General features: G+C 41.2%; 1 protein-coding gene across 9 annotated transcripts in view; it reads right to left on the bottom strand.

Annotated features, from left to right (window-relative positions):
• The window catches only part of KLHL29 (kelch like family member 29), a 403,118-nt gene that overhangs the window by 234,124 nt on the left and 143,135 nt on the right, over positions 1-25,859 (bottom strand). For all 9 annotated transcript variants that reach the window (XM_072858453.1, XM_072858445.1, XM_072858448.1 and 6 more), the window contains one exon: positions 17,581-17,886. In XM_072858453.1, the coding sequence (XP_072714554.1) occupies positions 17,581-17,841 (261 nt within the window). In that variant the 5' untranslated portion in view covers positions 17,842-17,886. The remainder of the gene's footprint in view (positions 1-17,580; positions 17,887-25,859) is intronic.

Here is a 25,859-nt window from a genome sequence, read left to right on the forward strand (position 1 = left end):
AACATTTATCAGAAAAGCAAACAAAAAGGTAATCAAAACCAGAGTCCTTGGGATAACAGATGGCAGGATCGGGGACACAAAAAGATACATGGGTGGAAGCTGAGCAGGGGGTTGTTTGAATGCTTCTGACATTTCTTTAAATGTCATCTCATAATTATGACGTCTCCACCACCACCTTGTAGGTATATAGCCACTTCTAGCAGAGGCCTCGCAGCTCGCAGAGAGCTGCACTTTAGCATTTTGAGCTATCCGTCATGTTCCCACGTTTTATTCTGGTGAGAATGAACAAGCAAACACCAAACTCCCACTGAACACCTACTACTTCAGTTTTAATTTCAAGGTTTCCTCGCTGTTCAGTTAAATCTCTGGGTGTATTATACAGATTTATATGGAGTGCTACACACTGAGAAGTACTGTGAGATAAGTGGGAGAAAGGGCAATATTTAAAGACGTTCGGAGAACCCTGCGCATACAGCGTACTCTATAAACACTCCACCAGAGAAGGAAAAGTGTGGTATAATCTTTTGCATAAGTTTACATGTGTAAAACCTATGTTAATAAAAATCAATCCTTGTTCACTATTTGAACACAAATCCCATTAATAATTCCATTAAGCTACCACTTCAGTTCATTATTTTACCCGTTTGCACTTCACTATATTCACTGTCAACATCTGCTGCTTTCCCTGAGAAAGAGGGCGAACAAGGCCACGCAATCGCATTTATGTTCAACGCTGTACCCTTGGCTTGCTGGCGAGCGGTGCTGATATAAAGGGCATTTCAACTCTCTCCTACCCAGAGACAGAATACATTGCCTTTCAAGACAACCAGCCTCCATCCCACGACTTAACATCTAACATCCATCTCCGAATTCAAATTACCTAATTATCAGAGCTACTCAGCATGCTTGTTCAATACTTTACTAAGCAGAAACTTTAAAGAAGGAGGGGGGGGGGGGGAAGAAAAAGGAGGGCTGACACACAGAGAGTAATAGGTAACAAGCAATGTAAGTTTATATTTTGAAGGGGGGGTGGCAAGATCTAGACAAAAAGAAAAACTGCCCTCAAAACCAAGCCCCACAACACACCACTTTGATCACGTTAAACATTCAGGGAGGCAACAGATAACATAATCACAATGCACAGCAGGGTCCTCAGTGAAGAATGGGTACACGACTCTTAAAAGGTTATTACAGCAAATTTAAGCAAACCAATTGCACAGAGACCAGAGAGCAGCTAAACAGAGGTTTTCAGGACTTCTGTTCTGATCACCGAGGCTCATTCCAACTGGCTCAATTTGATCTAACAATCAAAAAGTCAAATGATATGAAGAAAGATATTTCCTCCAGTAAATTGAAAAAGGTGGAATGGGAGCTTATTTAGATTCGCGCCCTGCAACTGCATTTCTTTCTTTCTTTCTTTCTTTCTGCAAGCAGTCTAGCTCTTGTAAAAGGGTTTCAGCAGTGGTACGCACATTTGCACATTGCTCCATCTATGTACTTTTATTCTGCCCAGGAACACTCACCTCCAAAGGAAAAGCGAACAGCCAGGGCACTAAACACAATGAAGCAGAAACACAAAGGGAAAAGGGCTGAGAAACAGAAGCTCATTTCCAATAGCACTGAACAACTACCCGGTGCTAACAGCGTTACATTTGACTGAACCTGACTGGCAAAACACCCCACTATTAACCCCTAAGCTGTTCATCAAATAGACTCGTAAACTGTTCCTCTACAAAGGTATGGTAGATTTGGCAGATTTTATGGTTGATGGGATGAAGAAAGTGAGTCACCAGAGCTCTTCAAGAAGCAACACCACAGGTGAGATGCACCAAGCTTTGTTTCTATAGCCTCTTCTGAGGGGAAGTATCCCAAATATTATATACACTCATGGATTTCTGTCCAGGTGCCATCATAAATGAACCAGTGGACATATCCTGCGATAAATACTTCAGATAAAATATCTGGCACTAAAAAGTCTCCGGATTTGTCAGCACTGACTGAAAACCAAGGCGAAATCCACCCCACATGGAGACCCACACATTAACTGTGCTACTTCAGTTTTGTTTGCACAGGCTGGGGCATGTGCAAGAGGGTGCGTGCGGTCTGCAAGAGCCACTTGTGGGAACACAAATTTTAGTTCATATGATGACTAAAATGCTGAAGGTAAAGCAAAACCTCAGGCCTCTCTTCTTGCAGCACTAGAACGATGCATCAACAAGGCAGCCTGGAGCTCTCTGCTCATGGAATCAGGCAACTTCTGTTAATAAAAGGCATTCATAATTTATCTCCAAAAAATCAAGATGCATACATAATTGTACCTCAGACAGCTGGAAATGGAAGCATACAGATACAACCATACTCTTGGAATTTCCCCAGTCCTGGCAACTATCACAGGTTTATTGGGCCTTCATTGGCAGAAAGCAGTATTATTTTCTATTCAATGCTGTGGTGAGAAAGGAAGAGAATAGACAGTCTAGTAAATGAAAAACCAATTGTGCACGTAGCAAGAGGTATTTCTACTTCAACACTTAATGGCTAACATGATCTGTCATACCAGCTGTATGACAACATCCACCCAATATGTAACACAATCTCTTACTTCCAGATCCAACAGAAAAGATAAAAATAATTTCCTGGCACCAGGAACATCTGCAGAACATATTCTTCATTCTGATACAGGAACTGAGTTTGCCAGCCACTGGTGGCCCATGTGCAAAACCATGACAAAGATTTCTGAAAAATAGCTGAAACAACTCCCTACAAGATACACTTCTAGACTGCCTTAGACTATATATTCCTATTCGTAATGGGAAAGTGGGTTCACAAACTATTTTAGTTGCTGTGACAATTTACAACAGGGACAGACCACACCATCTTAGTGCACAGGTACACTGCCTGAAAGAATAGATGAAGTGGAGATGTACTCGTGCTCCTTATTGTTCAGATACAACTCAGTCAAGTATGAAACTGTAGAGCCAAGTAAAACCAATTACACTTGCCTCAAAGACAAAGCCATCCCAATAACTAGAAAACTAAACAGGGCCAGGACCTGTTATACAGCTCTGAGGCCAAATGATATGGCCTGGCCACATTCACAGGATTATATACTTTTACTCTCCAAAACAAGGTAGCTATATCCAAACTGCTGATTGGGAACGGCTGCTGGCCCTTGCTAATCCCCAAGCCATGCCTGGGAATTGTTTATGACAGCGCTAGCTGGTCCAGGCCGAACACAAGGCAGAGCCTGTGCTAACAATTTAATGGTATAGATGGTCAAGTTCCAGCTCTTGGGCCTGTGCCCTGGCACCGCTTAATCTACTAGTGTAGACCTAGCCAAACGCAGTTGTACTGTGAGCAGAGCTGGCTGGAAAACAGACACAAAAAAAGAAATAAGAGTATCTGACCAAATTTAAAATCTCTATGCATTTTCATGATTCCCTTCCTTATTCTTCTGGGTTTTTTTCTTAGTTTTTATTTTCCAGACAGCCTTATTTCTACAGAGGTGTTCTATTTGCCAAAACAACAGAATATCAAAATAGTTGTGGTAAGCTCTGAGTGTGTTTCATTTCTTACCCATGATTCAGTGGAAGTTGCCAGCAAGCTATGGCACTTCCAGTACAGTCAGGTACGCTGTGGGAAGTGTCAGAAGAGTTTAAATCAAGTGCCTCATGGAAAATGCGGGAGAAGGACAAAGATGTCGAGAGTGAAGTAGAAAGGCAAAAAGATAAATTAATAAAAGCTTGGATTGGTCCACAAACTTTGCAGCATTGCTTAAGTTTTCTTTAATCTCCTAGTTCAAAGAGTTAGATGCAAAAAGGCACACTGCTCAACAACTGCTGCAATTGCCTTATCTCTCTCTGGTTTTGAACCACCTTCTTTGTTCCGGACCAAAAGAATGACCCAAAAGGTCTTTGCTGCAGAGCGAATCCCCTTCCTTGCCAATGGGTCACGAGGCTAGGTAAGCAAGATCGGCTTTGCAGACTTACTGCTGAGGTCAAGGTAACTTCCGTAACTACTTTTGCGTGGCAGGTGCCACCTCTCTGTTCTCTGAAGGAAACCTTTTAAAAGAGTCTAAACTGACTTTTCTCAAAGACTCCTCTCCACAGCTGTTTGCAGGCTTTCACTACCAGAAAATAACCAGACTGGTTTTCTTGGAAGGGACTCTTGGAAGCCACCAGGCACATCCCCTGCTCAGAGCAGGCTAACACTACGCTGGATTGCTTGGGGCTTTGTCCACTTGAGTTTTGGATAACTTCAGGGTATGCAACAACATCTCTGGGCACCTGTGCCAGTGTTTGGCTACTCTCAATGTGAGCAATTTTTTCTTTCTTTCTAACCAGGATTTCCTTTGCTGACTTTGTGCATTGCCCTTTGTCTTTCCATTGTGCCGCCCTGAGAAGACTCTGGCAGTGTCTTCTCCATAACAACCCAGTGTCCATAGCCTTTTGTCCTGTTGTTGTTCATCCCTGAGAAGACTCTGGCAGCATCTTCTTCATAACCACCCACTAGAAAGCTGAAGAGAGCAATGCCATCCCCCTCAGCCTTCTCTACTCCAGGCTGAGCAAACCCAGCCCTCCTGCACCAGGGGCTCTGCTGCTGGATCGTACGGGACAATCACCCAGCACAACATGAGGAGCAACATGGCCCACAGCAAACAGAGGAGGAACACAAAGTGAAGTGGTCAGCTTGGGTCTGTCTGGGTGAATTTACAGGTGTCTTGCTCTACTCTTTTTACTTCTGGTGATTTTAAAAGGGTCCTCTCTCACGCCACTCAGTTCATTGCATCAAAGAGCATGCTCCAGTCTTTATAGAGCACTGACACTGAGCTTTTGCTGCCCTGTCCCTTTACAAAGCAACCAGTGATGGAAACAATGGCAACTTACAGGAAAACTCAGGAATTATCTACATCATGTGAAGATGGAAATGAAGATAGATCTACTGAAAACTTGAAATGGCTGTACAATCCATAGCCCAGATGACATCTAAAAAACCTTGAAATAGCATTATCCTGCACTGCTCCAGAGCTAAACATTATTGTAAAGCAGTTCATATTTCTAAGTAGGCTGAGAAAACAAGGTGAATGGCAGTACTGTATGTCTGAAACAAAGTATCTGTGATCCAATTCTTCAAAAACTATATACATGTGTATGCCTTAATCAAAGCAGCACATCTGAGATAATTATGCATGTGTATGATGACCTTAAAAGCCATCAATTCTACACATCAGACACTTTGGTCACAGGAAAACTACCAGAAGAATTATTGTGAGCAGTGGAAAAAATGTTTATGAAATGGAGTTTAAAACTTCATTAGCAAGAATGGAATTAATACACTCAAATTTTCCTCTGTAATCCAACTTGAAGAACCTTGCAAAGATAAATGCTAGACCTTTAAAAGCAGGCATGATAAAGATAATTAATGGAAGCTTAGAAAGAGAATAATGTCTCAAATCCATGTGGGGTATAACTATTGCTCAGCTTTTGAGGACAAGGAAGATAAATTATTCAGTCTTACTCCATCCCAGCATGAGGTAGAAATTCTGAAGGAAACAAGCTGTTCAAAAACAAAACTGTGATGACTATGCCAAGATAGGAGTTAGGCTCAGAAGACCTAAAATAAATCCAAAGTTCTAGTAGTTACTGGCTGATGAGGATTCTGGGTATTGTTTTAAAGCAAACTGACACCACCTCTGCCTTGTGAAGTATATTTAAGTGGTGATTCAATTCTAGGATGATGTCAGGATTGCATCATAGAATGTTTTTGGTTGGAAGGGACCTCTGCAGATCATTTAGTCCACTCCTGCTCGAAACAAGGTGAACTTTGATGTTAGATCAGCATGCTCCTGATCATGTCCAGCTCAGCTTGCAGTGTTTCCAATAGTAGAGATTCTGCAGCTGTTCTGGGCCTTTGCTCCAGTTTTGGACCCTGCACTGAGAATTTCTTTTTTTTCCTTTCTAGGTAATCAGAATTTCTCTTGCTACAATTTGTGCTCATTGCTGCTTCTCCTTTTACAGGGCACTTCTGAGAAGAATCTGGCTCTCTTCTTTATACTGTCCCAATTAGACAGGCATAAAGAGGAATCAAACTCACCCTGAGCCTTCCCTTCCCCACGCTCAACAGACCCAGCTCTCAGCTTCTCCTTGTATGTCTTATGCTCCAGTCCCCAAACCACCTTGGTGGCTCTCCACTGCACTCGCTCCAGTAGGTCAGTGTCTGTCTTATGTTTGGGAGCCCAAAACTGGACATGGTACTCGAGATGTAGTCACAGAAGTGACAGACAGAGTACTTTGCTTGAGCTGTTCACTACTCTCGCTAATACATCCCAGCATTTGGTTGACCTTCATTGTCCCCACTACACATTTTCAACTTGGTCTCCACCAGGACCTGCAGGTTCTTTTCTGTAAAGCTGCTTTCGACCCATTTGCTGCTCAGCCTGTACAGCTCCATGGGATTATTTCATCCCAGGTGCTAGGCTTTGCATCTGCTTTTGCTGAGCTTCCTCGGGTTGCTAGCAGGCCATTTTTCCAGCTCATCTTGGTCTTTTGAACAGTAGCACTGCCATCCAGCATATTTATTTCTCCCCTCAATTTGTTATTTGTGTATTTGTCACAATTCTCAGGTTCTTAATAAAGATATTAAATGTTATCAGCCCCAATATTGACCTCTCATCCCACTGCCAGTGGGACTTTGAACTGTTACCGTCTACTCTCCCTGAGCCTGGTGGTCCTGCCAGTTTTCCACCTATCTGGTAGTGAATCCATGCAGTACATGTCCCTCCACATTAGTTAAGAGGATACCATGGGAGACTGATCTTGCTAAAATTAAGTACATAAAAGCCCTGGGGTCCCTCTTGTCTGCCAACCCAGTCATCTCATCATAGGAGTCCACCAGGTTGGTCAGGTATGATTTATCCTTGGCTGCTCCAGTCACCTTCTGGTCATTTGTGTACCTGGAAATGCCTTCGAGCAAGATTTGCTATACAATTCTCCTACACATTCAGGTTGGGCTGACCAGCTCATAGTTCCTGGGATCCCTTTTCTTGTCCTCTTTGAAGATGGCCATGACCATTGTCCTTTCTTGTCATCAGGAACCTTCCCTGATCACCATGGCCTTTCAAGGATGACAGCAAGTGACTTCAAAATGGCATCAGCTCATCTGTCTACCTCAGTATCCCTTGATGTATCCTGTCTGGTCCCACGGACTTGTGTATGTCCAGTTGACTTAAATGACCTGTAAGACCATTCCTCATCCTCTATCCCTGTCCTCATTCCTGTCCTCTACCATGGGCCGTATGTCACTCCCCCAGACTCTGCTGCCAGGCAAAGGGACCTGGGAGAATCTGTGAGCAGATCTTGCCAGTAAAGACCAAGGCAAAGGAGGCATGAGTAACTCTGCTTCTCCTACATCCATTTGGGACTATTTCCCTTTACTCACTGAGTAGTGGGCCCACACTTTCTTTCCACTGCCAATGTATTTACATGCACCCTTCTTTCCACTCTTCACATCCCTTGCCAATTTTAGCCCCAGCTGATCTTCGGCTTTCATAATTTTAAACCTGCCCAACAAAGCAGTGTTTCTAAATGCCACCTGGGTAGCCTCTTCTCTTTTCTCTCTTATGAGGAAAGTCTGAGAGAGCTGGGACTGTTCAGCCTGGAGAAGAGAAGGCTCAGGGGGATCTCATCAGTGTAGCCATGGAGCCAGGCTGTTTTCAGTGGTGCCCAGTGGCAAGGAGGCAAAGGCAAGGGGCACCATCTGAAACACGGGATGTTCCCTCTGAACATCAGAAACACTATTTTACTGTGAAGGTGACAGGGCACTGGCACAGGTTGCCCAGAGGGGTGGTGGAGCCTCCCACCTTGGAGATATTCAAAATCTATCTGGGCATGTTCCTCAGCAACTGGCTCTAGGTGGCCCTGCTTGAGCAGGGAAGTTGGACCAGATGACCTCCAGAGGTCCTGTCCAACCTCAACCATTCTGTGATTCTGTGATTCTCTCTGTTCCCACACACCTCCTTTGTTCATTTGAGCTTGCTCAGGACTTCCATGTTCAGGCAGGATGGCCTCCAGCCATGCCTGCTTGGCTCTTGTACACTGGCTGAGCAATTCCTGTGCCACCAGTAGGTTGTCACTGATGAACTACTGTATCCTTCTGCACGGTCTTGTACAACACAGCTCCTCTTACAAAGACTGGCACTTCTGAAAAAGAATACAGATTTGCAGGGGAACACATGGTCAAATTATGCCCAGCATCACCCTTTGGGAGTGTTCCACTTGGTGGCTGACAAATGTACCTTGATGCATTACTTCAGTGGTTTTGAATGCATGGACTTTGTATAACACTTTGTGTTCCTTTGGGATAAAAGGATAACTTTAATTATATACAGTATTATAATATAAACAGTATATAATCTTAAACATTCAAATTACACAGCCAAAAAAGCTTCTCTTTCTTGACATGTTTGTGCAACAACTTAGCAATAGTAAATATTATTCACATACTTCTCAGTGCTTTGTTTCACGATTACCATAAAAGACCTGGGATCATAAACAGTAAGAAATAACGCTATCATATGAAGAATTTATTACTAGTTATTATTTATTATTTATACAGTGGGTGCATATCGCTTTACACACAAACACCACTTTACAGACAGCATATATTTCTCTGCAGAACTTCTACAAGCTTTGTTTTCCAAAGTGAACCAGTTTGGTGACGCTAAATTGTACTGGGTAACAACCACATACATTTCAGCTTGACAGGAGCAGAGAACAACTGAAAACAGAAGAGGCAGACCGACTTCTGGGAGAATTCAGAATAGTCAGTTCCTCCAAACCAAAGTAAAATGTGCATTTTGTTTGCTGAAAAGTGCCCATTTCATCCAAGAACAGAGTGTTACAGCAGTTAACCAACACTTGGACATTTAGTAATGCTTCAAATTCCAAGAGAAAGCCCAACAAAATAACTTGGGTACCTGCAAGTTTATCCTTCTTCTACATGCTACTTTGAAAAGTAATGGTTGATTATAAATCTCTGTCAGAGCTGCTTCTAGAGAGTGAAACTCGAGTCGGGAAAAAGGGTGAGGAATTCCTTTCACGGCCTCCCCTACCGTACTCTTGCAAGCATTGACAATAAGCCTGTGTTTTGCCCACTCACAAGATAGTGAGTCACTGTACTTCCATTTATGCAGAAGATATCTGCACCTTGTGCGCATTGTTCAGATGGGATGGAGCGCAGTTCAGCATCGCTGATGTAACATGACTCCTGGCATTACTTCTGTGGCATTGACAGAGCAATCCCCGTCGAAACAGCACAGGCTGCCTATGTTTCATGCCATCGAGTCACAAGATCCTTGTGCTCCTCTTAAAGGAGGTCTGGACATTTTTTCAAGAGGATTTTCAGGATTGTAGACAGGGTGGTGGTGCTGCTTTAATGTCAGTTTGGCGTGTCAGCTCTGGCTGGTCAGAGCTCCCCGGTATGCCCAGAGTGCATCAGCCTGTGTCCAGCGTTTGCAGGTGCAACGTTCAGCAGTGTAAGGAGCCAGAGAGCAGAGTTTAATGTACTGTTTATCGCTCCCAGGGCCAAATTTATTTTTATGTCTATAAGCTTCACAGACAACTGTCATATCAAGCAGGAGCTCAAGGCCCATAGAAATCACAGGGAGAGGTGAAGCTTGCCTCACTTCTCCTTCTTTCTTTCTTTTTACTCATTTGGTTCATTTGTTTTGCAAGCAATTTCTAAACTGAGAACGGAAAATCAATCAACAATTTGAGGAAACCAATGCCATCGAGAAAATATTATCTGTTTGTTTGGCAAACAATTTATTTTCCTTCTGATATGCATTAAAATTGTGGTTTTAAAAATGACCATGGTTTTCCTGTTACTTATAACAAAAATTATAGCACGGAGACATCCCACCCAACCGCTTCTGCAGCCTTCTACAAACTGTTTGCATTGGGCTCCTCTGTACCCAACATATACCTTAATCCACTCATCCTCTCCCTCAATGATTTCTCTGACATTACCCTCTTCATGCCAAAATCAGAAATTACCTAGCTGAGAAAGGACTAGCTTTCTTGAAAATAATTTCCAGGGCCTACCTGGCAAAGTTAGGCATTGACAGCAAAAATAATAGGAAACTGCCAAGTGATTCCTTGTAAAATACTTTTTGTACCTACACTTGATGGTGACAATAGCAATACATTCCTAAATGACAGCAAACAACCTTAGGATTTTATGCATCTACAACTCAGATAACCTGCCCTCCCTCAGAAGTAATGCTCCTTGAAAATAAAACCTCTAGTAATCAACATCAAATCATAGGCAAGGAAGCTCTCGGGCAGGCTTTTTTAGCCTGACAGGAGGCTGGGACTAATTCTCTAATGAAACACCCATGCCTCCTGAATAGCAGAAGTATATATACTGCTGTATTTTTAATGGATAATCTGCAACTACTACACATGAAATCAAAATAATGATGAGAAAGAAATAAGCAAATAAAAAGAACTCTAAATCATTTCAAGGAATCAAGCACTTAAATCCTGGCCAACACACATTTTGTTTAGGTTACTGTTATTACTGATATTTATCCCTTTTGGAAGTCAAGATACTCTTTGATCAAAGTGCCAAAGCCTAGAAATACTCCTTTTTCTTTATCCAAAGCTGTCATGTTTGTGACCTTGTAAGTACTTGGCTATGTCAATTAGTGCTTCAAAAATGCTGCCTTTCATCTTCAAATGGAACTGGGCCTAGAAACTGGCCAGACCTCTTAGCTCTTTCAACAGATGATAAACATATTGCGAGTCAAAAAATCCAAGCAGCTTTTTATGACTTTACAGATTAATTAGCATGCCAGGGCTTTCAGACTAATTTCAGTCCAACAAAGTATCCACAAAAGTTGACAAACTAAAACCACATTTTGTATGTTCCAATTTCTACACTATTAAAAATACATAAAAATACATCTGAGAAAAACACTAAAATTAGATGGAAAGAGGAAGTGACAGATCATCAGCAGAATTTAAGCCCTCTCTAGGGCCAGAGATCATTAAGAATAGCCTTCTACAGAGGAGCCTGAAAACTGCCCAACACGTCTCTCCAGATTGTTCAAAGGGAAGAATTGGTTCCTCTACTTCAAGGCCTTCAACATGTCAGTTTTGGAACCCACCACTGATCTCACCTTGCCCTCTTCTCCCTTGGTGGCACAATTACCTCCCAGTAGCTGTGATGTTTTCATAGCAGCTTAATATGATTACTTCAGCAGAAGTCATTGCTGAGTTCAATTTACAGAGGTTTTTTGTCAATTTGTAATAAGCAAAAAGAAAAAAAGTCTCCTGGGTGTCAACAATCAAATCTCTGTGTTTCCTCCTCTCATTTCTGGTAGAAGCTCTGTCCATTCCTCAAAAGCAACTTTCAAAATTATTTGGGGATACCAGGAGGATACTATAATGATATTTTTTTGTGGTGAACTGTGCTGGTTTCACCCTAGCTGGGCTGGTGCGATGGCATGTCATCGCCAACATCATACACTTTGGCTGTCATTCCTTGCTTGCAGACTCCTTACAGAAGGCACAGTCTGGAAGCTGCACTCCAGTTAAATGGTGTGTCACCCCAAAAGGTAAATTGTGCAAAACTTATTGACCTTTCAAACCTAGAGAACCAGGAGGATGTGATTTGGGTGCCAGGGAAAACCTGTCCTTGTCTTCTGTTACAAACCATCGCGTGTTGTATACTCTCGGCATTGCTCTGATTTCCTATACATTCATGTAATATTCTGCCCTAACTACAGCTTCATTTACACTAGAAGTCTCTGCATAGGTGGGAATGAGCTTGCATCTCATTTACCAGTAAAACTGGACATTATTTTAAAAAGTTATCCATAGGTAAAAATACGCTCCTGGAAAAAAATCAGTTGCACTATTTGACATCCAGCAACTGAAGCCTCACTTATCATCACAGTAATTTGCCAAAAGAATCAGGAGGATCTTTAACACAGCTTTTGCCATTATTGCACTTGGGCTGGACTGCTACATCGTGTCCAGATCAAAGAATTGACAGGCTACTATCTGAAATGGTGACAAAAATATGCCAACCATCAATACAAACCCTCAGGGGAGTGGAAGAGTAGCTTTGCACAGAGAAGCTGGAAGAGCAAATCCTTTATACTTCATCACTGCATGTTTTGACTGTTTTCTAGCAACTGTTGTATTCCAATATTTATAATGTCTCTCTTTATGCAAGCCTCTTATGTTTTATAATAAAAAGAGTACATAAATTTCAGTTACCGTTGCAGAGCAAATTGTTGTATGTAATTAGTCATGTACAACATAAGGCGTAACTTGAAAAACAATTCGTGTTTATTTTTCCTCTGCTTAATCAATATTTTAAATATTTGTGGAAGCCATACACCAGCTTAGCAAATCATCACCTCAGAAGCGAGAGAAAGAAAACAGACAACACAAATTCTGCAACGTACAGCAAATCATGTGCATATGACAAACTGCTGTGGAGGGAACTAAATTTTTTTGGACCTTAAAGGAAAGAACCATGTAACATTTTACTTCTGTGCCATTCCACTTTATTCCTTTTTACCATGCATTCCTCAGCCATACTGACTTGTTTTTCCTTTAACGTAAGAATTTTCTTCCCTCCCCACGCATTTTTTTAACGCTACTTAGTTGCAGTGATGCACGGAGACAAAGACAGTGGGGGCGATTTTTTCCCCTGCAATCCTTGCCTGACTTTCCAGAGAGGTTAACAAATGCTTTACCATCTCTGTCTTCTCTCCCACATCATAACTGTGGCTAACCACAGTGGGATCAAAACTACAGTAGCAACAACACACAAGTCCTAAATGCTGCAGGAATACTGTAAGTACAGGAGGCCAGGATCACATCTCAGTTATGCTATTTAAAGACTTAAAACTGTACAGTTATCCCTGAGCTCAACTAGAGAAAATCTTATCAAAACTGAAGACTGGCATTTTTATAAAATTTGTCATAGGTTTAACCTTGAGAATAACAAATCATTAAGTGTGTGGGGGCTTAAGAATCAATTTATGTTCCAAGCAAAGGATTTTTAAAATTAAGGTTGAAAAAAAAATTAGATCTTGCCTGGTGTTGCACAGATTCTGTTGATGTATCAATCTTTTCAGGCGTTTAAAAATAATATAGAGATGATAAAAGTAAATGTTCTATAACCAAAAAATCTCTTGGTAATAAAATTTCAAATTACACCCCATGACAACACTTCTAAATTGAAGCTGTGATACAGGAGCTTTGATGGAGAAAATTGTACAAGTAACTCGCAAAGTAATTCGGAAAAGCAACAAAGAATGAAGGTGCTGCTGAGATGAACAGAAAACATAGCTGGAATGGTGTGCAGCATCCTTAAATGAATTTTAGACTGTTTTGTTGCCAATATCTTAAGCAGTGCTGCAGTCTTATATGGATTTCTTTGATAGCTTCCTTCTACCAACAAATAACCTCACTGCAGGAAAAAAAACCAAAACCCCACTGCACACAGACAAACCCAAACCTGAGCTCAATCATCATATATGACTGGGCTCAGAGTGTGACAAATTGAGCCAAACGTTGCAGTTTAATGTCAGGAGTTGCACTCTCTGATCGACTGCTTCCTCAAGGGGCTGAGGAAGTATCTCCAGCGACGGACTCATCCCTTCAAACTGCGGTGACTCTGGGTGCTGGCCCAATGTTTTGGATACAGTACCAGGGTAGAAAAGCCAAGTTGACTAAAAGAGCTGGAACTTCGCTCACAGTGGCACAGAATGAGCAGAAAAACCAGTAATCACTACCTTCGACTGCCTCAGTTTCCCTGTTGGTATACTGGCGGTGCAACATTAAACTATTTCTTATAGGTTGTTGAGGATTAAATAGTTTTTCTGATGTCTTCTGGCAGCCTCCAATGAAATGGGTTACAGCAGTGCAACGTATCATCATCATTTTGTTCAGCAAAAAATAAAGCTCAGGAAAATACAGCTTTTTTGTTTAAATAACTCAGACCAAACATCCGTAACCACTTAAATGTGGCAGATCCACTAAGTGTGATTTGTACCAAAGCATCTGTGGTAAGAAGGTTACAGGTACGCTTTGAGAATAAATTTCAAAGGTCTGCAAAGTATAATTAGTTCTAAAGTTCTCCTACACATTAATAATTAGTAATAAAATCCTTCTAAAGCCCTCCACAGAAAGATGTAAAAAGCTCTTCCAGAAGCATAAAAACACAGACCAAACCCAGCCCGCTCATAGTTGGTGTTATATTTTTTAAGCTTCCCTCTGAAGATGGTTTCACCTCTCTCCAACAGTTAATTTGATCATTTTTTTCTCTCCCTTCCAATGCTTTTTCCGTTCATAGCACATAACTCGGGGTGAAGTCTTTAATCTTACATACATTTACATAATAATTTAAAGACCAAATGGTTCAGCCAGATTAGATAGTCTAGCGGTCCTTAAAACCATTTATCTGTGAATTTCCTGACCAATTCCATCACCAACACGGCAAGTTTCACAGTCCAGTTACATGCTAGAGAGAAAAAAAAGTTTTTTTTCCTCCATTTTGAGTTTGTTACTTTAGGATTCAGTTAATCAGGAGCTGAAGGACAGGAATATGACCAATGTCTGCCAATACAGGTATCCAGAAGACAGATCTTGTCAAACAGACTTCATTTCAGTCTTTGACAAGATTACGACTCTGTTTGATAACACATAATGGAGGACGATGGCACGTATATGTATTTTTAATAACTATTGACTTAGCACTTTGGCAAAAAAGTCTGGAGCAATTATTAGCTGTGCAGACATGGGAACAGAGGAAGGAGCAGTTTTATTGACATGCAAGGGAATGGTGAGTCTGATGCTGAAAGGATGCATATGGTTTTGGTACCTGTATTTTCAAAGGGAAATGAAGAATGGAGGGGATGCACAAGACACACAGTTATTTGAAGGCTACTAAAACTGGTAAACAGCAGGAAACTAGAGGAACCAAAGGCCAAAAGTTTGAAGACAGACTAAATGGTTCACAAAAAAAAAAGAAACAAACTTTTAACTGAGAGGATAATTAATTAGTAGGAACACAAATGAAGGAGGTGGACAGTTGGCCTCTATGCTTTGAGATCTTCAAACCAGCTCAGGAAGATGTGCTACAGTCAAAACTGGGAACTGGGTGACACAGAGAGTCCTTTCTGTCCTCAGCCTGGAGGAACATTGCTGGCTGTACTCATATTCTTGGACAATGAGACAAGGAGAACTAGGTTCTCAAAATTCTTGCTCCATAACATCATGATTACTTTCTTTATTCACCATGTCACCTCTTGTGTGGGGCACCCCCTTGCCACTGAGTTTAATGACATCTGCCATAATGTTGGGGAAGGTTCAGCCTGCAGAAAAGCAGCTAAGCAATCAAATATCCCGCTCCTGACCACAAAACAGAACTAAGAAATTCAGCTTTAAGATGACGCCTGCCCCCCGTGAGCTGGTACCCCATAAACATACTCACAAAAAGGCTGCAGAGAGTAGACTGTGAACTCTCTACAGCTCAAGGCAACTCGGCATGATCCTGTTTATTAAAATAAACCAAGCGACCATGTTACTCTTCTGACTTGTGATTTCCTCATTATATGGATTTAATTTTTTATGCCTAACCGTTAGCTGGATTCTACAAGGGAAAGGCACTGGCTGGTTACATTGCTAACCACAAGTGTAAATCTGCTGTGTGTGAAGGAGAGAGACAGAGTCAGGCAGAGTAAACATGAGTATGTATGAGCACCTGATGTTTTTTTCTGACACCGTTCCACATCATTAGTTGGAAGCTTGCTAGGCACCATACCCTTACATCTCTGTTCATCCTACTTACCCTACTTCTCTTTCAAAGTTTTTTCCTCTTCAGTACATGCAATTTTGAAATTTTAGAGCTGTTGAGCTGATTCTCGGCAGAAGAGGCTGGGGCAAAGACTGTATGCATTTTTACGCATTTATTTTATGGGAGATTACACAGCTGATTAACAGTCCTCAGAATAAAAAGTGTCCCATGTTACCTCCATTCTTGGCTATTTACTGCTTTTGATCTATTCACGCCAAAACATTTTTACTAATGAAAGTCATCAGAAAATTGTCTAATAAGGTAATTTAGAAGACAGTTCACATTGAGCATATGATCAAAAGGCATTTAACTTGCTGTTCCTGCCTCCTCTCCCCCAATAAACACATGGTTTAGTGGCACTGCTACGCTTCAAAATGATTTTGAACATCTGGGAGAAGGGCTGATCAGCTCCAAACAATCGTTGGACTCTAAGCAGACCCAGGAACAAAGGTCATGATAAATGAAATGACTGCTTTGGCTCCAAAATTGCCTCAATCTTCTCCAGACAAAGCATGATTGAAATGCATCTATCTGTGGATAGCATCTGGAGAACTCGAAATATGTTTTGATCAGAATCCGATTGGCCTCTTTCAAATGAAAATAATTTGAAGATGCCATGGAAAATTTTTAAAACCAATCACACTGTAAACTTCAGCCTAATGTTTCCTTCTGCAGCACTGACCTTGTTTTTCTACAGTGTGAAAAAAATCAATATAATAATGGTACTGCAGTAAAATTTCAGCTTGCTCTTGGCTTACTTTAAATAACTTTATTGTCTCCTTTCCCCCTGTCTGCGTCTGCTGTATTTGGCACTTGCAGTTATTAAAATGAAACCAAGTTGAAAGAAAATGTTAAATATCATAAAAAGAAAACCAGCAGTGCTTCTGGCTCACTTTGCTAATGCTGTGGTCACCTTTACAATTTGCCAGGGTTTTCTATTCCCCAGCTGTTCTACCTGAATTTGCATGCAGAAAGAAACCCCAACTTTCTACCGGAATAACAACTTGTACTTTACAGATTTAAAAGAGCTAAATGTTTAAAAAAAAAAGGAAAAGTCACCCTCTTCCCTCCAATTCTATATTAGAATGAAAAAGCCCAATGGTTTACTAGTGATTTCAATTCTTTGCCACTTAACATTTTCTTACTCCTTAATGTGCATTTCTGCACAAATGAGAGAGCCTGGTTATAGCAGTCCCACTGTTACACTCCAATCTGCACTAAGAACGAGGCTTTGAAAACCTTGTAGGAAAGTACCAACTAAAGAGAAGTAAAAACACCATTCAGCCAAAATTATGCCCTTTGGTCACCTTCCACTACCTCTGGATGAAAACTACATCCACTTATTGTCAACCACAGCTCTGCCGTGGTCAACAGACAAGAAGAGCATTCCCAAAAGCAAAAGTGGAAACCACATGTTCCAGGGAAAGCAACAGAAAGCCCGAATGCAGGCAGTGCTGAAAGGAAAGAAGCATTTACTCTGCTTGGGCTTCTCAGGAGCATGGGAACCCTCAGTCTTGGAGCAAGATCAACCTACTCTAGTGTATGCACAACACACAAAAGAATAAAAAAAGACCTAGACTGCCCATAGAAATTTTTTTCCTCCTCTTGGCTATACCATGAACACATATTTTGCAAAGGGGCAGATGAAGCTCCATCTCTAATGTCCCCTCAACACATCAACCCCAGAAAAAAAAGCTAAATTCTTACTTTGGTAGTTGAAGCTGGAGACGAGTTGGCCACTAGGCTCGTGATCACATCGCTGTTGACAGTGGTGCAAGCGGCGGTGGCCGGGGTGGGGAGCCGGGAGGGGACGATAGGCAGGGGCAGCAGCCCGGGTCGGTTGTTGCTGTTGGTGCTCACGGCGCTGCTGCAGTTGGTGCTGCTGACGTGATTGCCGTTGGAGCTCCAGTCCCGGCGATCCCACCCAGCCCGATAATCTCTTTCAAACCGGCTGTGGTGCCGTGACATCTCGATGGAGGGCAGCTTCTTCTCAAAGGGAACTCGAGAGCTTGCCTGAAAGATTAAAACCAAAGAGGTGTTAGGAATAAGGTCCCAGCACGGCGATTGTACTTTATAATCACCAGGGCAAGTCCCTGCCATGTCTCCTTTGCTTTAGGAGAGCACTGTTTCTCCCCTTTTCCCAGCTAAATGTCAGGAGGAAGAGAGCAGTGTTGTAGTAATCGTTAACCTAGAACACAAATGAGAGAGTTTGGACAACTACAAGCATGCGGTGGAGAGACCAATCCCTCAGACCTGAGGAAACACCATCTGCCCAAACTCCAGCAGAATAACAAGCAACAGCACACAAATCATGCAAAGCTGAGTTAGAAGAAAATCATCATTCAAATCTTCTGATAGCAGGAAAATGTTTCCAACAGCTTCGTCTCGCAGTTTTCTCAGTAGCCTTCAGATAATTTCTGCAACTCTTTTCTGCACCTGATGCATGACCAAATATTAATCCCAAAGATCAGAGGGAGAAAAATCTACCTGCTAAGTCTACCCATTACTTCTCTATTTTCAAAGCCATATATTGCTTTACACAGCCCCCTCCCCTCCTTTTTGGTAGGCCTCCTCACTGCAAGCTCCTACAGGCATGCTTCGTCCTGTGACGCCTGAGCTCTCTGCAGAGTGCCTGGTCTCCAGGGCAGGCCAACATGTCCTGTCTCCTCCCGTGCTTCTGGCTAGACTCAAAACACTTAATATACCTAAGATGATCAAATGACCAAGTCGCTTTGTGTGATCATCCCATCCTTATCATTAGTTACCTCCTTAGTCTTTGTTATCCATGGATTTTATCTGCCAGGGGCAAGACATCTGAACACAACGCTGGGAGCTGAGACTCCCAACATCTAATCCTAGTTCTGGTAATTATATGTTACGTAGTATAGAGCAGCTACTTAAGTCTTCCTGCCAAGGTCTCTTCACCTGCAGAATGGTGGCAATAATGCTATTTTCCCAGCAGAGTTCAGAGTAAGTGAAAGTTTACAGCATTTGGAATTGAAGAACAGTATACATAAATGCTAAATATATTTATCCTCATAAATAAATAATGAGTATCTAGGTCACTGCAGCATCAGATTTATTTTATTTGCAACACATGATCCAGTAAGTTCTTTGTAATAATAACATCAGGTCAGCTGAAGCAATTTTGTTTCACAAATTCTTAGATACAAAAATGGACAGTAAAAACATCTGCTTATAATGGCTGAGGAGGGAGCTGGAACCAAACTTACCCAGAAACTTAAAGATAAGAAACTACTTAAGAGAGATATAACTTAGAAGTGGTATAAAACAGCGTGCCTATCAACAATGTTAGTTATTCACCTGGTAGAAATTTTAAAAAAAGGCAAATAAACCCAACTATTATGACTAAATAATTAAAGGTTCACCTGGTTCACCAGAGAGCTACTAGCTTGAGACAAAGAAAACTCTTCCTCAGTTAAAAATTCAATAAATGTGTATTAAAAAACCCCCCAAATTCCCTCCCACAATCATTATCTTCAACAAAAGGCGAAACCAAATCTCCCAAGAAGCTGCGTTTGCGATGGTCATGTTGGCCCTCTACAGGAGTGAGCACTTCCAGCAAGAACTTACACTGGGAACCACACAGCAATGTACTAAATGCTGACCACAAAATTAACATTCCTCTTAATCCAACAGAGCCATCTATTTTTTCTTTGATAGGATTTGATGCAAGATTTTACTTGATAATTTGAGGGTTGAGGATTCACTGACATTTACTTAGATTCTCTCTTGTATTTTTGTGGCCATCTGATACTTTAATTCAGAAAGACCATTTTGTGTTTTCTAGAAGACCATGTGGAAATGACAGCTATACTCTGAACATGGCAAAAACCAGAGACACAAGTGCTGTGAAAGACGCTGTAGTGAAAACAGAAACTTTTGTTTTAGTAGAGGTGAAGAAAGCAAGTTTTTCCTCTAGGGGCAACCATCTCAGAATAAAATCAGTACCTCAAGATAGCACCTTTAAAGGTTAGAAATTCCACAGGTATAAACCCCCTTCCTATTGTTTTATAAACCTTTTGCAAAGCCAGGCAAAAAGGGAGACTGTAAACTGCAAACTACAATTTCAAAATATCCTTTATTATTCCTTGCCTTTGGAAAAGTTTCTTTTTAAATCTGCACGGTCTCCACCACTGTATGAAGCTATCTTTTTTGACTGTTTGGATGGTGGCTGTCAAGTGAATGCCCTTCTCCTTCCGAGCTCAAGGATCTCCATTAGCTGTATTAGTGTACTTCTTGACAAGGCAACTAGAGAGAACCAAATCACATATCCCCCACCCACCCACACACTTGAGTATATCTGACATTTAATTCAGCGGAGAGCAGAGGCACACATGCACATAAGTCAATAGCTAGCAGTTTTTGCCACACGATCCAAGACACCATGCCCCCAGCAATTCTACTATCAGATGAGACTGACAGGCAATTACGTCAATAACAAGCAGGAAAAAAGCCTGTGACTAAGCCACGCATTAAGAAGTTTACTTAAAACCCACCACCCTCTTCACGAGCAAACTCACTTCTTTGTCCAGCTACTGTATTTCATGGTATTTCCAATAAAAATTAAAAGCCAGGGCTGAATGTCACGTTTTTTTCTATGCATCGCATTAAATATACACTGCTTGTTTCAACATGTCATTTTTGGCTGGGTACAAAGATATTCGACAGCAACAAGATGTGCAGAAAACCCGGAGGGGATAACTATCTAATAAATGAGTATTCAACTGCAAGTGCTTGCTATTAATTGTTTAAAATTAGAAACAATATAAAATGTTCTCATAAATAGCTGCTGGGTGAGGTAAGAAATGGTTTGTGAACAGGCTAGCTAATTTTTAAATGTATTTTTGGATCCAGAGTTTATGCTTAGTCTAGACTATTTTTGTCAAGGATCATAATCATAATAATAATCCTTTAAATGTATTTTGTATTCATAAGAAAAACTTCTCCAACAAAGCGTGTCCCAAGCCAAGCATAACCACCACGTTCCTCTGCATAGAACTTGACACGGGGCAGCGTAAACCACCTTGAGAAACGGCAGTGACGGAGGCCAGTGGAAACCACACACGAACAGCAAGCATGGCAGCAGTCACTGTAATCAAAGATGTATGAGCATTTTCATCCTAATCCAGTTGCTACTGGTTCCAAAATACCCAACTCTAAACTAAAATTTTCCAGACATGCATTCTTTTGGATTTATCTTTTTTAAGAATAAACAAAAAAACCACCTTTCTGTTGGGGAGACAGGGAGAAGGAGAAAGATCAATACCTACACTACCTACAAATACCCATATCAATAGCTACAAATAATTCATATGTTTTCCCATTTTAAGAGAAGTTTTCCTCAACATTCATATGCAAGCATTTTTCTCTTAAATAGCTTTAAGTCCCTCTAAACAGCACTAAGGAAGAGAAAGAAGGTTTTTACCTCGTTTTTCAGACTTGGGGAAATCCCAGTGCTGTCCACACTGAAGTCGCCGCCCCAGCTAAGCCTTGGCTAATTATAGATCTATCAACCTCAGTTTTGGGGCCGATTTTTCAGCTCGCACAAAGCTCCCCGCTGCCATGTCTAGAAGTCAGGTCTCGAGCAGATAAGCCTAAAGCTATCTCAGATATGTCTACCCTACATCAGAGCCATAAAACCACAATGTAGACATAGCCAGCAATAGAAAGAACGTATGATTTGCGTATCTCAGAATAGAAGTCCATGAGGAGGCATACTGCATGCTGTTACTGCTGGAAATCACTCTGTACATTTAATTCAGCTGACATACTATCTTGTGAAGGTGGCAAAGTCAATGAGACAGGCCTTCCCCCACTCTCTACTCAAGACGTAATCACTGGAGTAGCCGTGTGTCTTTAATCTTGACTAGAAAGGAAACGTGTGTTCCTGTTTGTCACATAGAATCAAAGGATTTTATTGTGCAGCCAAAAGGAACAAAAACTCCCTTAGAGGGGGGAAAAAACCCCATCCTACTAAAGAGAGAGAAGAGAAAAGAGAGAAACCCATAGCTACTGGATGAACTGATAAATTCAAAGCAAAAAGGAGATCAAATTGGTATTAAGGGAGAGCTGTGGAAAAGGCTATAAGCTAAAGAAGAGAGAGAGAGCAACCAGAGGAAAATAAAAATCCCATGACAAATCTGAAACGAGATTTAGAGATATGGCAAAGCAAACAAAATGCCTATCCCAGTCCCCAAAGACTACATCGCTCTGTGTGTGTTGCAAAAATCATGCCAAAACATAGACAGCCCTCTGGCTTTCAGAGAAGGGTTATGCAAAGCACTCTGGAGCCAGGCATGAGGGTTATACATGCACCTGACCCTTTCCTCCATGATTTACCTTCACAGCAAGACGGGCTTGGGAGGGTAGAACAGGGAAGAGTAACAGAGCAATGAAACAATACTGAATGCCCTTCTGAGGAATGTGACAAGTATCTCTCCTAGCCCTCCAAGGCCAAAATATGCAATGCAGCAGGTGAGAAAGACCATAAAAAGAAATGACTTTAAATCTATCACTCTTGAGGGAAAGTAAAATGTGAGAGTACCCCTGCTAGAGAAAATAACTTTTTCTACAACCAGGAGTTTTAGAAATGTCTCATATAAACAGCTTGCTCAACAATAAAATTTGAGAAAGTTTTTCTGCAAAACGTGAGCGTCTTCGGGACTAAAATGTGGGGCACCTACACAGATGACTACATCCACCCAAAACACTTTGGCCATTTGGAAATCCTCCTGCCTTCTTAATTGAAAACCACCTTCCTCCTAGTACTAGTTTTTCACCACATCTCTTATGCAAGCTCATTTGTTCCTTGTTTCCACAGCTTCCACACACATACACAGAGGCAAGAAAAAGACCAGAGGCATTTGAGATAGCAGCGTGCTAACTACAGGCCTCTTACCAGGTTCAAACAGATCATTGCTGCAGATTTATTAAACTTAAGTGATTAACATTTCATTTTATGCTCAATACATTTAAACACAGCCCTTCTTCCCCCAAGCCCAAAACACTCACAGTTCTGCAGAAAAAATGTTTCCTATTCATGTTCCTCTAAATGACAGTCCGGCTCGAGCCTTAGAGCAGCTTTTTCGCTGCTCTCCACGCTTATCTAGTCAAGGTCTCCTTAAAACGCCTGTCCTCACAGATATAAATATAAGGAAAAACAGGCTTTCAGCCAGTCTGAAGCTAGAGAATCAGATTTCTTAGACTATTAGTCAACTTCATTAAGTGACTTCAAAAATAAAGGTCAACCTTTTAATTTAAATTTTTCCTGGGTAAGCATTTGTTTCTAAATTTACCTTTTAAATAATAACATTAGAGAAATATGATAGGCAAGAGAGGCTGGGAGACAGAGCAACGGAAGTAAATACACGGTCATTAGGGAAATGGAAGAAAGGAAGAAAGAAAGAGTCTGAAACATTAAAATAAGCAGCTAAATAGCCTTACGTGTTTTCAGACTGAATGAATGGAAGCACAGATAAAATAGCCTATTACAGAGCTTCAAAAGCAGTTAAGTGCATGTAAAGCCTAGGTATTTTACAAGATCCACACAAAAAAAAAGATGAGGAAGAAGAGGGAGATTTGTTGTAATCAGATCTAGCGTGAAGAACTGTAACTGATAAAGAAGAAGATGTCTAAGTACCTAAGCTTGAATGATTTCAGATATACGCTGCAGGGAAAACGTTACTGGATGCAGTTTTATCAGAGCATACCGACACAACCACCTCTTCCTGAGGCACAGGACTGAAGACATAATTTATGCATACAGCACCAAAATCACATTGAAATATATAAATGTTACCATAAATTCTGGATATGACTCAATAGTAAGGTCATACATGCACACATATTACACACATGTAAATGTGTCTTTAAGAAAATCTTACAAATAAAATAGGGTACCAGCAGACCTGGCAGCTTCCAGAGCTACTTTTCACTTCAGAAGTGTGACAAACAAAATGTTTTATTCGAGCTCAACATTATTTATAACCTACAAAGACTTTCTTAGACACATATGGAATCACTGTTATAAGCCTACATGGATCTGACTAATCCATTTTCACAATTTTTACTTAACTTCTTTTTTTCCATTTGGGTGACTTCATTGAAAGACTTCTTTGTTAGACAAAGGCAGTAAGAATCCAATCAAGAGATTCTGTAAAGCTGAACTACAAGCAGCTGTGTAGAAAGATAAGACCCAGAAATATTTGAGGGGCAAGGAAACAACTTTATTATCAAGCAAGGTCTACTTTTGTAAACCCCTGATTTAGTCTTGTAAACAGTTGTAAAGCTCTTGTAAAATCCAAGACAAGGCAGAGAGACTTGAGCTGCTTTGCTACAATCAGATCTTTAAAAAAAAAAGAAGAAAAAAAAGCCCAAATCCTAACCCTGTAAGTGATAAAGGAGCAGTAGATTTAAGAGATTATATGGGATTTAATTTTCCAAATATATGCTGGAGGAAGGCAATGCTTTGGGACATATAAAAAAAAAATCAGAGCAGCAGTGTCTTCTCAGGATAGAGTTCACTATGCAAGAAGCACAAATTAGACTTTTGCTTCGCTGTCTCGAAATATTGTAGAAAAGTGTGTACACTTTGTATTTCTGAGTACTTAAGATGGATATGGAAATCTCCTCTTTAGATAGGTAAAAGATAAAATAGACTATCCAACTGGAAAGAAAGACCAGCCACAATGAGAGTGAAACCATACCTTACCAGTCTGGTTGCTTTCTCTCCAAGTTGGGAGAATATATCTTCCTAAATAAGGGGTTACTAAAATATCTGTATGCATATGCTTTATTACTAAGCTTCTTGGAAATTTATCTTCAATATGATCATTTCCTGTATTTCATCATTTGCTTTCAAATGCTAATTCCTTTACAACCTGAGTGGAGTAGATTAACACATCCTGCAATTCACTGATCATGAGCATTGGTAGGGTGAGAAAAATTCACAGAGGTCCAGCGGCATCTGTGGTCCTGCTGCTCACACTGTTGGAACAGAAGATGAAGACCAGTCCCACCTTGAGCCCTGCTGCTTGCCAAATTCGGACACATACAAAGTTACAGGGTTTACATCAGGCGCAAGAGTTTCCTTCTAAGGAAGCCTCCCGTCATCCAAGTGTCTTGGACTACTTTGAAAAGCCTTCATCCACATCCTCAGATGCACTTATTGTCAATTATAAATTGATAGAAAACATGTCAAAATATACTAGTTTGGGATATGTATCTGGAGAAAATTCCTAACTCCATTCCTCTCTCTTCAGGCTTTTATTGGAAAGATCTCCCACTTGATCTGGTTCTCCCCCTTGGCTTGTTGCAAACCACCCCCCCAAAAGCTCAGAGCAGAACTCGACCCTCACCACCCTCCATTCCCCAAAATCAATTCTAGCTGCCATTTGCTGCAGATTCTTGGGCTTTCCAAGGTCCTTCTGCAGCAACACGACTGGAATTTTGCACAGCAGTTTTCTAAATGAAAATCCACCAGAACTTTACACAAAGGCATAATAACTTTCTCAGATGTCTCTACAGGGTCCCAGGTAGCCAGCACTGTCTGGAACACAGCCTTGTTAAAAATGGGGAGAGAGAAAAACATGACGTTCCTCTGTAACACTCCTGCTTGCAAAACACTGCCCAAAACGTTGACTTCCCTAATTAAATTACCTCATTAGCATGAAAAGCAAACAAAAGAAAACCAAATGCCAAAAGCTGCTATGTTAAAGGCCAGTTTGTGGAGGGTTTGTGCAGAAAGACTCACATGGCAGAGCCGGTGGCCAGCACTCCGACTCCCGGCACAGGGGCTGGCTGAATGTCAACTGGTGGCCGGGGTCCAAAGGTGCCCGCCGGGGAGAGGTAGAGGAGGGAAGACAGGGACATGACTAGATTTCTTCTGGGGAAATGGGCCATCTTCTCAAAACGCATTAAGTGGTTGCCAGCACCTGACATAGCTAATATTGCCTAAGACTCCA

The sequence above is a fragment of the Ciconia boyciana genome, chromosome 3, assembly GCF_034638445.1.
Source record: "Ciconia boyciana chromosome 3, ASM3463844v1, whole genome shotgun sequence".
Lineage (NCBI taxonomy): Eukaryota > Metazoa > Chordata > Aves > Ciconiiformes > Ciconiidae > Ciconia > Ciconia boyciana.